Source organism: Rhinopithecus bieti, unplaced genomic scaffold (genome assembly GCF_001698545.2).
Source record: "Rhinopithecus bieti isolate Rb0 unplaced genomic scaffold, ASM169854v2 scaffold_29254, whole genome shotgun sequence".
Classification (NCBI taxonomy): Eukaryota; Metazoa; Chordata; class Mammalia; order Primates; family Cercopithecidae; genus Rhinopithecus; species Rhinopithecus bieti.
In genome coordinates this window covers 609,584-623,440 of record NW_016813033.1, presented here as the reverse complement: position 1 = coordinate 623,440, position 13,857 = coordinate 609,584, and the positions used below count along the sequence as shown (strand labels likewise).

Sequence of the window (13,857 nt, the reverse complement as noted above, 5' to 3'; positions counted from 1 at the left end):
TTTACTATTTATTGTGGCAGCAGGCTAAGAGCACAGTTTTGTCTTGGTTTCCAGTTTGTGCTCCACTATTTATCAACTGTGTGATCTTGGCCAAGTGCTTAATTTTTTTTAACCCCAGTTCCCCCATCTGGAAACTACCTCATGTAAGTAAGTTGCATGTACTAAATAAGACAACACTTGTAAAATGTTTAGTACACTTGGCAATGCAGTTAATAGCATTATTATTACCAGTATCATTGCTATTATCATTAACATCATCAACTCACCAGATGCTTATCTCTGTGAAACAGCTTCGAGAAGATTAGGGCAATAATTCAGGACCTACAAAAGAATACACGTTGACACACTTAGTCCATCTTTCCATCTTTCTAGGTTTGGTAAGTGAGTAGGTTGTCTCCAACAAATCATAAAATTATTGCTGGACTCTGGGCTGTGATTCCATGGACCAGTCCAATGCCCCTCAGAGACTGCCAGGAAACTAAAAAGGTTATTTTCATGTTCTTTTCCTTCTTGGCCTCTTTTCCTGCCAAAGTTTATTTTCATATTAACATTACCATTCATTCTAACTATTCCATGGGCTCCTAAAAGTGGATAGTTTTCTTGGACACAGGTCTCTCCTGATGTTCATTTTTCTGACTTTATTTCTGCAGTATTTAAAATCATGTTACTCATGTTGATACAATCTCTGTGTATCAATTCTGTTAAAAAGCCCAGCACTCCTGGGGCGGCGCAGGGGAAGGGGGCTGCCTTGCTTTCTATGCCCAGGTGAAAGAGAGCTTGTGTTTGATATTCTGACTAAAAGCATTTGATCAAGAAGACTCTCCTGGCTATCTATCCCCATTATAGCCAGGGTTGCCCATCTGGGAATCCTAGCCATTCCCAAGTACATCATACCATCGAAACTGCATTCCAATATGAATGCCTCATGGAAGCATTTCTCTCCCTGCAGGGGAGGTAGCATCAGCTCATCCTCTTACACAACAGCTATTTGGTGATTCTGCTGTCTCTTCAAGGGCCTCACTGATGATTCCTCAGTAGAATCTGTTTTCCTGAGTCTCACTTCAGCAACATAAAGCTAAGTTTGGGTAATAGAGGTTATGTTGTTCAACCCACTTGCAAAAACCAGTCTAAGCATAAATGTCCCAGGTTCAGTGGATATCTTAAGGGAAACTTTAAATAGTTTTAATCGAAGAGGAAACTCTTTTACTGAGTTCAAACATAGTTAAGTTAGTTAAATAGCTTGTTTCTTTTTAACTGATGAAAGATTTTAAAGGTAGTTTTAAGAGGTAATTTTGTCTTCAGTTCATCACTATTTCAACAAGCATATTGTCAGTTAGTTTTCAATAAGTGCAATTATTTTGAGGCCCCTTTTGTCAAGGATACTCACATAAAACAAGTCCTACCTCTGTTCTGGGAAGATGTGAGCTGTGAAGGCTGAAACCAGCTGCTGCTTCTCCCCATACTGCCAGGCTCGATGAGCCCAGAAGGAGTCAAGCCTGAGGGAAATGAGAGAAAGGGGTCAATCAGGGAACAGAGGAGCAGCAGATTCTAAATTAGGGCGAATGCATGAGCTCCCAGGTGGACATCAGAGGAAGAACTAATGCATGTTCCTTTTTTTTTTCTCACAAGCTTAAGATGTCGGATATCTGAAATTATTTGTATCTGAGACATCTCTTGAAACTTCATCTGATTGGTAGGATTTGGCTGTTTTTGGTGTTTTCTTTATTTTCAATTTTGGGAGTTTTTTTTTTTTTTTAATACTAATTAGATCCCTTTACAAATTTAATTTCAGTACTTTGAATGTAATTGCTTAAATTCTGTATAAAATGTTTCTCTACTCATGAATCGGTCTTATCACTAATTTGTGAGGATTTTCTATTTCTAACAAACCTGATTGCACCTAAGAGTGATAACGCATACCTTTAGAAATAAACACACACATCATCATTATCATCATCATCCTCACCACCATCGTCATCATCGTCACATAAAAATACATAGCTGGACTTATTTTCTGGAAATGTGTACATTACATTTGGATGGCTTTACTTAAAATAGAAGCTCTATGTCACATAAAAGGTTTACTTTGGGAGGCTCCTGAGGCCGTCTCAAAGAAACAGGGTAGTCTTCAAAGCTACATGAAGCGGGTTCGATAAGAGGTCTGAGTAACGGGTTCGATAAGAGGTCTGAGTAACAGCCCATCAGGAAAGAAAACAAAAAGGCCTTAAGGCTCCACGTACAGGAAAACAAAGAGTGGTTTCAGATTTGGGCCACAAATTAAAAGCCACAAAGGCGGACTCTGTGATTGCAGGCCTTGGTTTGCAATTCAACTCCTTCTCAAATGGACAACTCCATGTAATGGACATCAGGATGAATGACAAGCAATTATAAGTTCGATAATGTTTAATAATTCTTCCTAGAAATGATAGGAAGTCCAGCTAGTAATAAACACATGTTTGAAAACACAAGGGATTTGGAGGCCAGGGTCGAAATGTGCTTCTTAGGGGAAAACTTTCCTAAGTGGCTCAGAACATGATCCAGAGACGATTAGATAATTACCAAGAGCTGCTGTGTGCCACTTAGAGCCAGCATTCATAAGCACAACGCCAAGCATATTGTATGGATCTCAGTGTTGCTGAATATAAAAATGAATCAACTATTTTGAGCAGCTATGAATTCAGAAACAAGGAGAAAAAATGAGCAACACAATAAGGGAAATTTAGACAGAATTAGACACACAGGGAAATAAGAGTAAAACAGAGTAAAGAGAGGATCCATCTACAGGGAATGTTGATTTGCCTTGGCACCATACCTCTGGTTTAGATCTACCTGAGGTAAACAGGACGGATAGCTCTTAAAGTGGAATAAAGGCTAGTTTCCATTTTCCTCCTCATATTCACATATTTCTATACATTTAAATCATGCAAACAAATTAACTCCATCTGTGTATGGCATCATCTTTATTTAGTAAGACTCACAGCAGACTTGTTTATAAATATGCAAAGGAAATGTGCAGGCCATTGCTCACACACCTCTCATCTCCCTTCCTGAAGTCCATGCCACTTGCTCCAGCTTCAGTGAAATAGAGACCAAGCAGAGATTTGACCTCTGTCAGGGCTGGAACTGCTTCTGGTTGTATTGACCTTCACTTTGCTCTGCCTACCTTCATATCAGGGTGTGCATGTGTGGTTCTCCCAACACTGCTGTCATCAGCAGCCTTCCACTCACCTCCATTCTCTTGAAATACTCTTCCTTTAACTTCCATGATGACACTCTCCTAATTTTTCCCCTACTTCTTTGCCTACCTCTTACCAGTTTCCTTCCCAGTTCTCCACTCAACCCTTAAATGATTCTGCTCTCAGTCCTATCATGAACTCTATAATCTATTCTAAGGGGCAGTACAGCAAAATGGTGGGAAACAAAGACACTAGAAATACACTGCCAGGGTCTCGCCATTTTCTGGCTGTGTGTGTGATTTGGGGCAGGTTACTTGGCATCTCTGATGTTCCCCCCATTTATAAAATGGGACTAATAATAGTACCTACTTCACAGGGTTGGAAGGAGAGTGAATGCGTTCAGATGTGTGAAATGCCTGGCACACAGTAAGACCACAGTAACTTCTTAGTGGTACAACCATGACTTCAGCTATCATTTAGTTGAATAACTAACTCTATTAGTTATTTAGTTGAGATTATTTGATATTGAGTTGATTGGTTGATGAACTAATTCTCTAGACCAGGCTTTTTCCTAAGCTCCAGGTCTATTTAATCAACTGCCTACTAAACATTCTCAATTGTATTTAGGGTTCCTTAAACTCAACATTCACCAACTAACTCATTTCTATTTTCTCACTCCTCCAGCCAAAACTTTTGTATTCTTTTTCCTAGATGAATAACAGCTCTTCCTTTTATATTCTTTATCTAGATGATTAACAGCACCATCGTCCAAAGACCCAAGCCTTTGAAAGTTAATAAAGTTTCCTATCTCTATGCTAAACATAAACACTTAATTGATCATCAAGTCTTTCCAGTTTTCCTTCCTATCTTCTCTTCTGGACTACAGCAACAGCCAGTATTCTCTGTCTTTAGTCTCCTTTCCTCCCAGGAAACCATCCTTGTTTCACACTGCAGTCAGGCTTTTCATCCTTTTTAATATGTTTTCATCATCTTTCCATTCATCTTCAGGATAAAAACCAATTTTTTTTAGCATGGCATATGAGGTACTTCACCAATTTGCTGCTTCTTATCTCTCAAATTTCATCTCCTACCATCTTTGGTTTTAGCCAAATGAAACTACCTATAATCTCCAAAGGCGTCACCCTCTCTTTCACCTTCATGCCTTTGTAATTCAACCTGGAATGCCCTTTCCTCAATTGTCTGTCTAGATAATTCCAACTTCATTACAATATAATCTCTCTAATTCCCAGAACACTACTCCTAATCAAATTTTTTAAAAACCTAAGACAGTTAACAGATGTTAGAATTCCAGTATAGTTTGCTGAAAACAGAATAAAATTTCTTTTGTGCCTTTATTTCTAAGACACAGAATACATTTCATTTTTAGTCATCATTTTAGCTTACCATTGACTCGTAATGACTCTTTGGGTGAGAAATGGAAGGGGTGGAATGTGAATTGGAACATATCTTTTACCAAAAATTTGTAAGATATCTAGATGGCTAGGAAAACTGTGGAAGGGGAAGAGGTGCACAGCTAGCCATTCCCCACTTTTCTCTTCTCTCTGTTTCTCTCTCTCTCTCTCACACACACACAGACACACAGACACACACACACACACACACTTTTCTTAAGGGAAAAATCACTCTGTGTTCTTTTAAAAATACCTCAGGTTTTATGTTTTATTGCTACCAGAGTCTGCCTCCCTGAGGTTCTTGTATAGACTAGTTATTTCCCTGTGTAAAGAAGCTGTTCAGTTCGTTCTCGCCTGGTTTGGAACGAACTGAACACTTCCAAAGGAGGTAGTTCTTGCAGCCTCCCCGCAGTCCTGGCTGAAGCAGCGAGTCTGTCGATCCCAGGCCAGAGACAAGGCAGACAAAGGTTCATTTGTAAAGAAGCTCCTTCCAGCACCTCCTCTCTTCTCCTTTTGCTCAAACTCACCCAGTGAGTGTGAGCATTTAAGAAGCATCCTCTGCCAAGAAGACCAAAAGGAAAGAAGAAAAAGGTATGTAATTTTTTCTTTTAAAAAAATCTTATGTCAGTTGTTTTACTCCAAACTATTACTGTAGATTAGAGCAGAAATGTATGTATGTGTTGAGTCAGAAGAAAAAGACAGAGATCCTCTGAGGAGATGGTGCAGGCACATTGAAAAATATGATGCTTCCTAGTAGAAAGGCAAATAATCAGATTAAAAGAGAACAGAAAATATATATTTCTTGGCGAGGAATGTCATTTCATTATAGGTTTAAAAAGAGGCAGATTCTTCACTGTCATTTATTGAATGCCCAAATTCACTCTGAATGTTTTCCCACACAACAGGACTTATCCCAGTCCTCAGAACTATGTGAGGATGATGAAGTATATAAGATTGTTTTAAATGCAGCAGCTGTATTACCTATACTACATGAAGTTAACTGCAACATCTAAGAAAGCCAATGTTTTTTGCTTTTAAAAATCCTGATTCCTGAAAAGAAACTGGTACAAATGTGTGACACAAAGAGGGAATTCATTGAATTCATCCTTGGTGTCCACTCTTGGAACACAACAGTGTCTGTACTGCTAATATAAAGAGAACACTTTTTCCCTCTGAGACTTAGAAAAATTCCTCTTTAAAATTCCTTAACTTAGTTACACAGGCTTTGAAAAGCTCTCCCAAATGCTGGTCCTTTTCTCCAGCGATGATGATTTACTGTGTCCAGGAAAAGAAGGAGAATGATGCAAGACTGAATATTAATATCATCTTCTGGCATGCTCTAAAAGCCTGATCACTTTTAGGGAGGATGTGGATTACGTTTTTCTATGGATGAAGTTTTCTTAGATATTTAAGATGATATATCTGTTTTAAGGATCTTTAAGCAGCTTATTCACTTTTTAATACTACTTCTGTTCTTTAACACATATTTGGGGAAATTTCACTTCAGGACTCAGTCCTTCTAACAAAACATCTACTAAGGACTCAGTCATTCTAACAAAACGTCTTCTAAGGCAGTTAATAAGAAAAAAGAGAACTTTAAAAAAACAGTGATTTTCATCCTCCAAGAAAGATGAATGGAAAACATCACAGACTGGGCAGGACTTTTAATTTCTCCCAACTATAATTTTGATATTTCAAATGTCAAGTTCTGGGCTGGAGTTTTCATTTGCTTTTGCAGCTTTGCTTCTCTCTTGCTGCTTTTTTGAAAGCAATCCAAAAATGGACTGTCTTTTCTGTCTAATTCCTCAACTCTGTTTCACGCCACTGCTCTTAATACCAGTTCCCAGAACTGACATCAGGTGCCTGTATGAGCATTTGCACCATAAATGTCTGAACACTTAAACTGCATGGTCCTGTTAGTTTTGGCAATTAAATGAGATAATTTTTCTTTTTAAGTCTGCTTTTAACTCCAGCCATTCAAAAGCTTGCTTGTGCTGAATGCCCTCAGACAGAAATCAAAATTTGCAATTCCCTACCAAAGGATGGTAGCAATGATTTATTGTTTAGTTGGAAATGTCTTGCTCATAATCCTGTATCCTCTGCAATGATCTATTAAAACTTACAACACCATTAGGATATAAATGGTATCATACAACATTTGGAACCATGTTAATTACATAAAATCGAATTTAAGAAAACAATGGATAACTACCTAAGCTTCTCTTGCTCACTCCTTCTAATTTTTAGTATGTAACTTTGTTTTCTTTTGTAATTTGGGTGTACTCCAGGAGGAATTTTAAGTACATGTACCTCAACCGAAAAAGAAAAAAAAGACCAATTTGCTTCAAATTGGCCAAAATCATTTCACTCTTGTTACCACTTGAACATATATGGTTTTGATGGATTGCCAAGGATTAAGTTTGGTGTCCTTTAATGAAAACAACAACCAACGTATCCCAGGAACACACTGGGTCAGAAATGTTTCCATTTGCTAAATAATAGTTAAAGCTATTTATCTGTACTTAAGTACAGGAAGAACAGAATTCTGCATTTAAAACATGTCGTTTATTTTATTTTACTTATTTGAGACGGAGTCTTGCTCCGTCACCCAGGCTGGAGTGCAGTGGTGCAATCTCAGCTCACTGCAACCTCTGCCTTTGCAGTTCAAGTGATTCTCCTGCCTCAGCCTCCTGAGTAGCTGGGACTACAGGCGCATGACACCACTTCCAGCTAATATTTGTATTTTTAGTAGAGTCGGGGTTTTACCATGTTGGCGAAGATGGTCTCAATCTCTTGACCTCATGATCTGCCCACCTCTGCCTCCCAAAGTGCTGGGATTACAAATGTGAGCCACTGTGCCTGGCCAAAACATGTAATTTATAATGTGTTCACACACACACACACACACACACTCACACACACAACTACCAGTAGGTACTTGCCAAGTGTGGAACTTTCCATTGTAGCATGTGACTGAGACTGTAGCAAAAAAAAAAAAAAAAAAAAAAAAAAAAAACAACAACAACAAACAAACAATTTTATGCTCTGGCATGAAAATAGAAGAGGTATGTGGTATGATAATTTACCTACTTATTTTTCCAGAAATTTATTTGTTCATTTCACTGAAGGAAATTTTTTGAACATTTACTGTGAGCTCAGCATCGAAGCAGACACTCTTCTTCAATACAAAAGAAGTAGAAGTTACAATACTTGCTGACTTGATATTAGCATCTCTTCTTCCAGTCCTCTGAATATTGAATTGTCCTGGCCTCAGCCCTTTGCCTCATCTCTTCTGGGTCTACCCTTACTGCCCTGCCAGACCCATAGCTATAGATACTATCAATAAATATCCTGATTGCTCTCAAATTTGTATTTCCAGCCCTGATCTTTAGACTCACATTCAACTGCCTACTCAACATCTTCACTTGGATATCTAATAGGCATCTCAAATCTAACTTGTCTAAAACCTCATTCCTGGATTCCTGCCAAAATTGGCTCCTTCCAATTCTTCCTCAGTTGAACAAATGGCAACACCATTCAAGCCAAAAACCCAAGAATCATCCTTGATTCTTTCCCTCTTGCCTCATATCTCCCATCGGTTCTCACCAAAAACCTCTTTTCTTCTATTTCCAATCTTGTCCCACCACAATACATCTTCACAGACCAGCCAGGGATTTTTTAAAAAGGCATAAATCAGATCATGCTACTGTTCTGTCAAAATCTTCCAATGGCTTCTTAATGTACTCAATACAATCTGAACTCTTTATCATATCTTCTAGGCCCTTTATGATTGTTCCCAATCTTCCTTCTTGGCTATAGGTAAATTCACATAATAACCAATTCACTAAATAATTAATCAGCTTTCTGAATTTCCCACTCCCCATATTCAATTGTAGTCCTATTCTCCAACTGGTTAACCAGCTTATAAAAATGTCGACAATGACAAGGCATTATTTACTCAAATTCACAGTTCTTGTAGGACAGATTATACATAAGTGCTTTGGGCACATAGAGCAAGGGAGCTATGAGAGTAGTATTGTCTGGAATCAGGGAAGGATTCTTAGAAGATATGAGTGTGAGGTTTGTCCTTCAGGGATACTTTGGTCAGAAATTAATATCAAGGGAAGGGGTGAGAAGGAACAGCAAGGCAGACACACATCCGATTAAAGAGATGAGTGGCTTGACTGCCTGGCTAGCTGAGCAGGAATGAATGATAGATGTGGGGACAAAGTGAAAGGAAGGCCTTAGATTAGTCCTAAGAAGTCCACATATTCTTTTAGACAACATAAAACCTCTGTAGGCTCTTGCCTAGAATAAAAAATATGTTTTTGGAAAAGCATTCATTTTCAAGTATGCGCCAAGCATCGTATTAGCCACTGATGTATGGTAGTGAACAAAATAAATTGCTGTCCTGGAGCCTTTGGTCTAATAAGAATGACAGACATTAAATGAGTAAATTCACAAATATATAATTTAAATTGTGATAAATATCATTAAGGAAAAGAAAAGGACACTATGAAAGAATAAGGTTGAAACTACCTTAGATTGAAAGGCCATGGAAGGAATGACATTTAAACTGAGACCTAAAAGTCAAAACAGCCAAAAAAAGAACATTCCTGGTAGAGAGAGCAACATATACAAAGACCATAATAGAAGAAAAAGGTTTCCTTTTAATTATAAGGAAATACTCTATACATCTTTATTGTTAAATGCAACAAAATAGCATAAGAAAATATGAAACTCATTGATAAAGATAAGTGTATATACAAATACTGACTACTATATTACTAAAATGATGGTGGTTAAATTCCATTTAATTCTAGCATAAAAGTTAAAAGACAAAAGTATTAAAATAACTATAATTTAAAATATGTCTATGGATATACAATATAAATAGATGTAAATTGTGACATCAATAACATAGTGTGGTGAGAGAGAATTAAAAGAGTAGAGTTTTTGTATGTGATTGAAGTTAAGTTGTTATCACCTCAAAACAGACTTATAATTATAAATTTTTTTTTTTGAGATGGAGTCTCTCTCTATCACCCAGGCTGAAGTGCAGTGGCGCTGATCTCGGCTCATTACAACCTCTGCCTCCTGGGTTCAAGTGATTCTCCTGCCTCAGTTTCCCAAGTAGCTGGGGCTACAGGCGCCCGCCACCATGCCCAGCTAATTTTTGTATTTTTAGTAGAGAAGGGGTTTCACCGTGTTAGCCAGGATAGTCTCGATCTCCTGACCTCGTGATCCACCTGCCTCGGCCTCCCAAAGTGCTGGGATTACAGGTGTTAGCCCACTGCGCCTGGCCAATTATAAAATATTTTATGTAAGCCTCATGGTAACCACAATGGAAATACCTATAGCAGTTTACACAAAAGAGAAAGGAATCAAAGCATATCAGGAAAAGGAGAAGAAGAAGAAGAAGGAGGAGTAGGAGGAGGAGGAGGGAGGAGGAGGGAGGAGGGAAGGGGGGAGGGGGGGAGGAAAAGGAGGGAGGAGGGAGGAGGGAGAAGGAAGGAGGAAGGAGGAGAAGAAAACAACAACCAACAAAACACAAAGGAAGACAAGGCAGGGGAAAAAGCACCAAAGAACTACAAGACAACTAGAAACAACAAGCTAAATGGCAATAGTAAATTCTTCCCTATCAATTATTACTTTAAGTGTAAATGGATTAAACTCTCCAATCAAAAGACTTAGGGTTGCTGAAAGAAAAAAATCAATATATAACTATATGATTTCTGCAAGTGACTTACTTAACATTTAAGGACACACAAGCTGAAAGTAAAGAACTGAAAAAAGATATTCCATGCATATGGTAACTAAAAGAAAGCAGAGTGGACTATTTTGTATCTGACAAAATAGACTATAAGTAGAAAACTGTCACAAGAGACAAAGAAGAAAATATAATGATGAAAGGGTCAACCATCAGCAAGCTATAACAATTATATACACAACCAACATCAGAGCACATAAATATATAAAACAAATATTGACAGAACTAAAATAAGAAATAGACAGCAACACAGTAATGGTAGGAAACTGCAATACTCCACTTTTAGTAATGGATAGAATAACCAGACAGAAAATCAACAAAGAAAGAGTGGACTTCAACACCAGTATAGATCAAATGGACCTAACAGACATATATAGAACATTCAGGTCAACAGCAGAAGAATACACATTCTTCTCAAGTACATACAGAAAATTCTCCATGATCAATCATATTCGGTCACTTAAACCATGACCTACAAAAAGCCCATTGGAAGATATTATTTATATATGCTGGATTGTGATGCACTGTAACACTACAATGTCTTGCTCCATGAAATCTGAAAATATATAAAATGAAGTAGATCTCATTTTAGCTTTTTCTTTCACTAATGTTTGGAGGTAGGAATTAAATTGGATATTGATAATTCTAAGGAAATATACAGCCAAAGCCAAAAATGGCTAACTCAAATTAGAATGTGAGACAAAGAAAATCTGAAACACTTAGGAGTAGGAAGAAATACTTTGTTTCTAATCTAAAGGAAAAAAAAAGCAATAAATGTATTTATTTAAAAATTAATGATCTTATCTAAAATGATTTACCTTTAAAATATACCTAATCACTAAAAACTTCATACCAAAAATTTCCATTCCACAATACTGTTTTCTTTTCTTTTTTTCTGAGATGGAGTCTTGCTCTGTCGCGCAGGCTGGAGTGCAGTGGCTTGATCTCGGCTCACTGCAACCTTTGTCTCCCAGGTTCAAGCCATTCTCAAGTAGCTGGGATTACAGGTGCACGCCACCATGTCTTGCTAATTTTTGTATATTTAGTAGAGACAGGGTTTCGCCATGTTGGGCAGGCTGGTCTTGAACTCCTGACCTCAGGTGATCTGCTGGCTTCGGCCTCCCAAAGTGCTGGGATTACAGGTATGAGCCACTACGTCTGGCTATTCCACAATATTGTTTTCTTTCCAAGTACAATATCCAAAGAGAAATATCCTCTATCTGTTTTCCCTCTTTCCAAGGAGGGAAAGATACTTTGGCACCTGTTAATGAGATAAAATCTGAATGGCTCTAGATTCTAATTCTGGTTCCTCCACTATTTTGCTATTCTTCCTTTACTTCTATAGTCTCCATTTTCTTCACATCTAATATAGAAACCAGAGAAGTCTAATTAGGTAGATACTTAATATTCTATAGTTCTATACAAATCCTGTACTTGAAAAATTATCTCCTAGAAGGGAAATTAGAATTGTTGGTATGACTTCAGGGTTCAAACTAGGATTGGTGGGTGGAAGCTACAGAAAAATATTTTACAATAAGGGAAATGTTAGAAATGTATCAATGGGATATGTTGACTTAGTCAATAATGAGTTCCCCATCATGGTAGGGGTTCATGGTAGGCTAGATAATTATAAGGCAGGAATTCAAGCCTTCGTTTTCAAGTGCAGGTAAGATGAAGTAGTCTATGTGGGATAAAAATCCAAACGTTACTAAAAATTTGCAACAATGGGTATTAAAATACTTCTGGAAGTTAAAAAACAATCAAACTATAAATATATCTGTACACTATCATCTGTCGTTATGAACATTAATGGGTTTTTTGTTTCTGTCAGGAGAGGACCCAGCTTCTTTGACAATGTTGTTAGGATGTAACATAATGTAAGGTAAAGAACCACTGTATTCAGTTATGTTATTTGTTCTAGAAATTTGCCTGAGTTTATACCACCTTAAAAAGCAGGTGTTCTCTACTGAATGTTCAAAATATATATGGCTTTGGGTACTTCTTAAATGCAGATTCCAGCTCTCACCAACACCTCCTCCCTGCCTACAGCATGTGTGTGACTGTGTGTGTGTGTATGTGTGTGTGTATCAAGGTCTCACTCTGCCACCCCCAGTAGAGCAGTGGCACAATCATGGTTCACTGCAGCCTCAGACTCCTGGGCTCAAGTGATCCGGAGTAGCTGGCAGGACTACAGGCACACGCCAGCATGCCTGGCTAATTTTTTAATTTTTTGTAGAGACAGGGTCTCACTATGTTGCTCAGATTGGTCTCAAACTCCTGGGCTCAAGCAATCCTTGTACATCAGCCTCCCACACTGAGATTACAGGCATGAGCCACTGTGCCTGGCCCAGAAGCCTGAGCATTTGATTTTTAACAAATATTCCAAATGGTTTTTTATCATAGATGGTCATAAAACTACACTTTGAGAAGCACAAACAGGATTGTAGAAAAGGCCAACTCCCATTCTTTCTAGCCAAGAGTTTATAAGCATGCTACAGAACTTCATTCAGATGAATTCTATCTCTAAAAAACAAACATTGACACATTTTGGTCTTTCTTCTATTTTAGGGCCAAAAGCCAAAATGAAATTGATGGTACTTGTTTTCACCATTGGGCTAACTTTGCTGCTAGGAGTTCAAGCCATGCCTACAAATCGCCTCTCTTGCTACAGAAAGATACTAAAAGATCGCAACTGTCACAACCTTCCTGAAGGAGTAGCTGACCTGACAGAGATTGATGTCAATGTCCAGGATCATTTCTGGGATGGGAAGGGATGTGAGATGATCTGTTACTGCAACTTCAGTGAACTGCTCTGCTGCCCAAAGTAAGAATGAAATCACAAAGTGTATTGCCCGGAAATGTATGCAGAACAACTTTTAGCTACATCCTCATAATAGGTTTGCTGAAATTAATAACCCTTTTAGTAAAATCCTGTTCAAATCCCAGCTCTTTTCTAGAATAATCACTATTGTGTAAAGAACTAAATGCTTTCATTTAAATGAAAGTTCAAGGGAATTTAGCTGAGTTTAATAAAAGTAAATAAAATCCAGAAAATAATACTTCAATCTATTAAATTCTAAACCCGCCATCTGATTTTTACCACACACACACACACACAAATCTACCAGTAGCAGAAGTCAAGCTCAAGGTTGAAATCTTAAACCAACTTGAAAACCAATAAAAGGTTTTAGATAACAGATCCCAGTGAGGCTGGGCCCGGTGGCTCACGCCTGTAATCCCAGCACTTTGGGAGGCTGAGTTGGGCAGATCAGGCTGAGATCAGGAGTTCGAGACCAGCCTGGCCAAAACGGTGAAACCCCGTTTCTCCTAAAAATACAAAATTAGCTGGGCGCAGTGGCACATGCCTGTAATCCCAGCTACTCAGGAAGCTGAGGCAGGAGAATCGCTTGAACCCGGAAGGCTGAGGTTGCAGTGAGCCGAGATCGCACCATTGCACTCCAGCTTGGCGACAAGAGTGAAACTCCATCTCAAAAAAAAA

The 13,857-nt window shown here is 38.2% G+C and overlaps 1 protein-coding gene across 2 annotated transcripts in view; it reads left to right on the top strand.

The window, feature by feature from the left end:
- Positions 1–3,456: 3,456 nt before the first annotated feature.
- SCRG1 (stimulator of chondrogenesis 1) overlaps positions 3,457–13,857 on the top strand; it is a 15,762-nt gene continuing 5,361 nt past the window's right edge. The window contains exons 1-2 of one of the 2 annotated variants that reach the window (XM_017847612.1): positions 3,457–5,179; positions 12,927–13,182. In XM_017847612.1, coding sequence (XP_017703101.1) covers positions 12,941–13,182 — 242 coding nt within the window. In that variant the 5' untranslated portion in view covers positions 3,457–5,179; positions 12,927–12,940. Of the gene's footprint in view, positions 5,180–11,518; positions 12,241–12,926; positions 13,183–13,857 lie in introns of those variants that run through there. The other variant, XM_017847613.1, reaches the window with a different exon arrangement.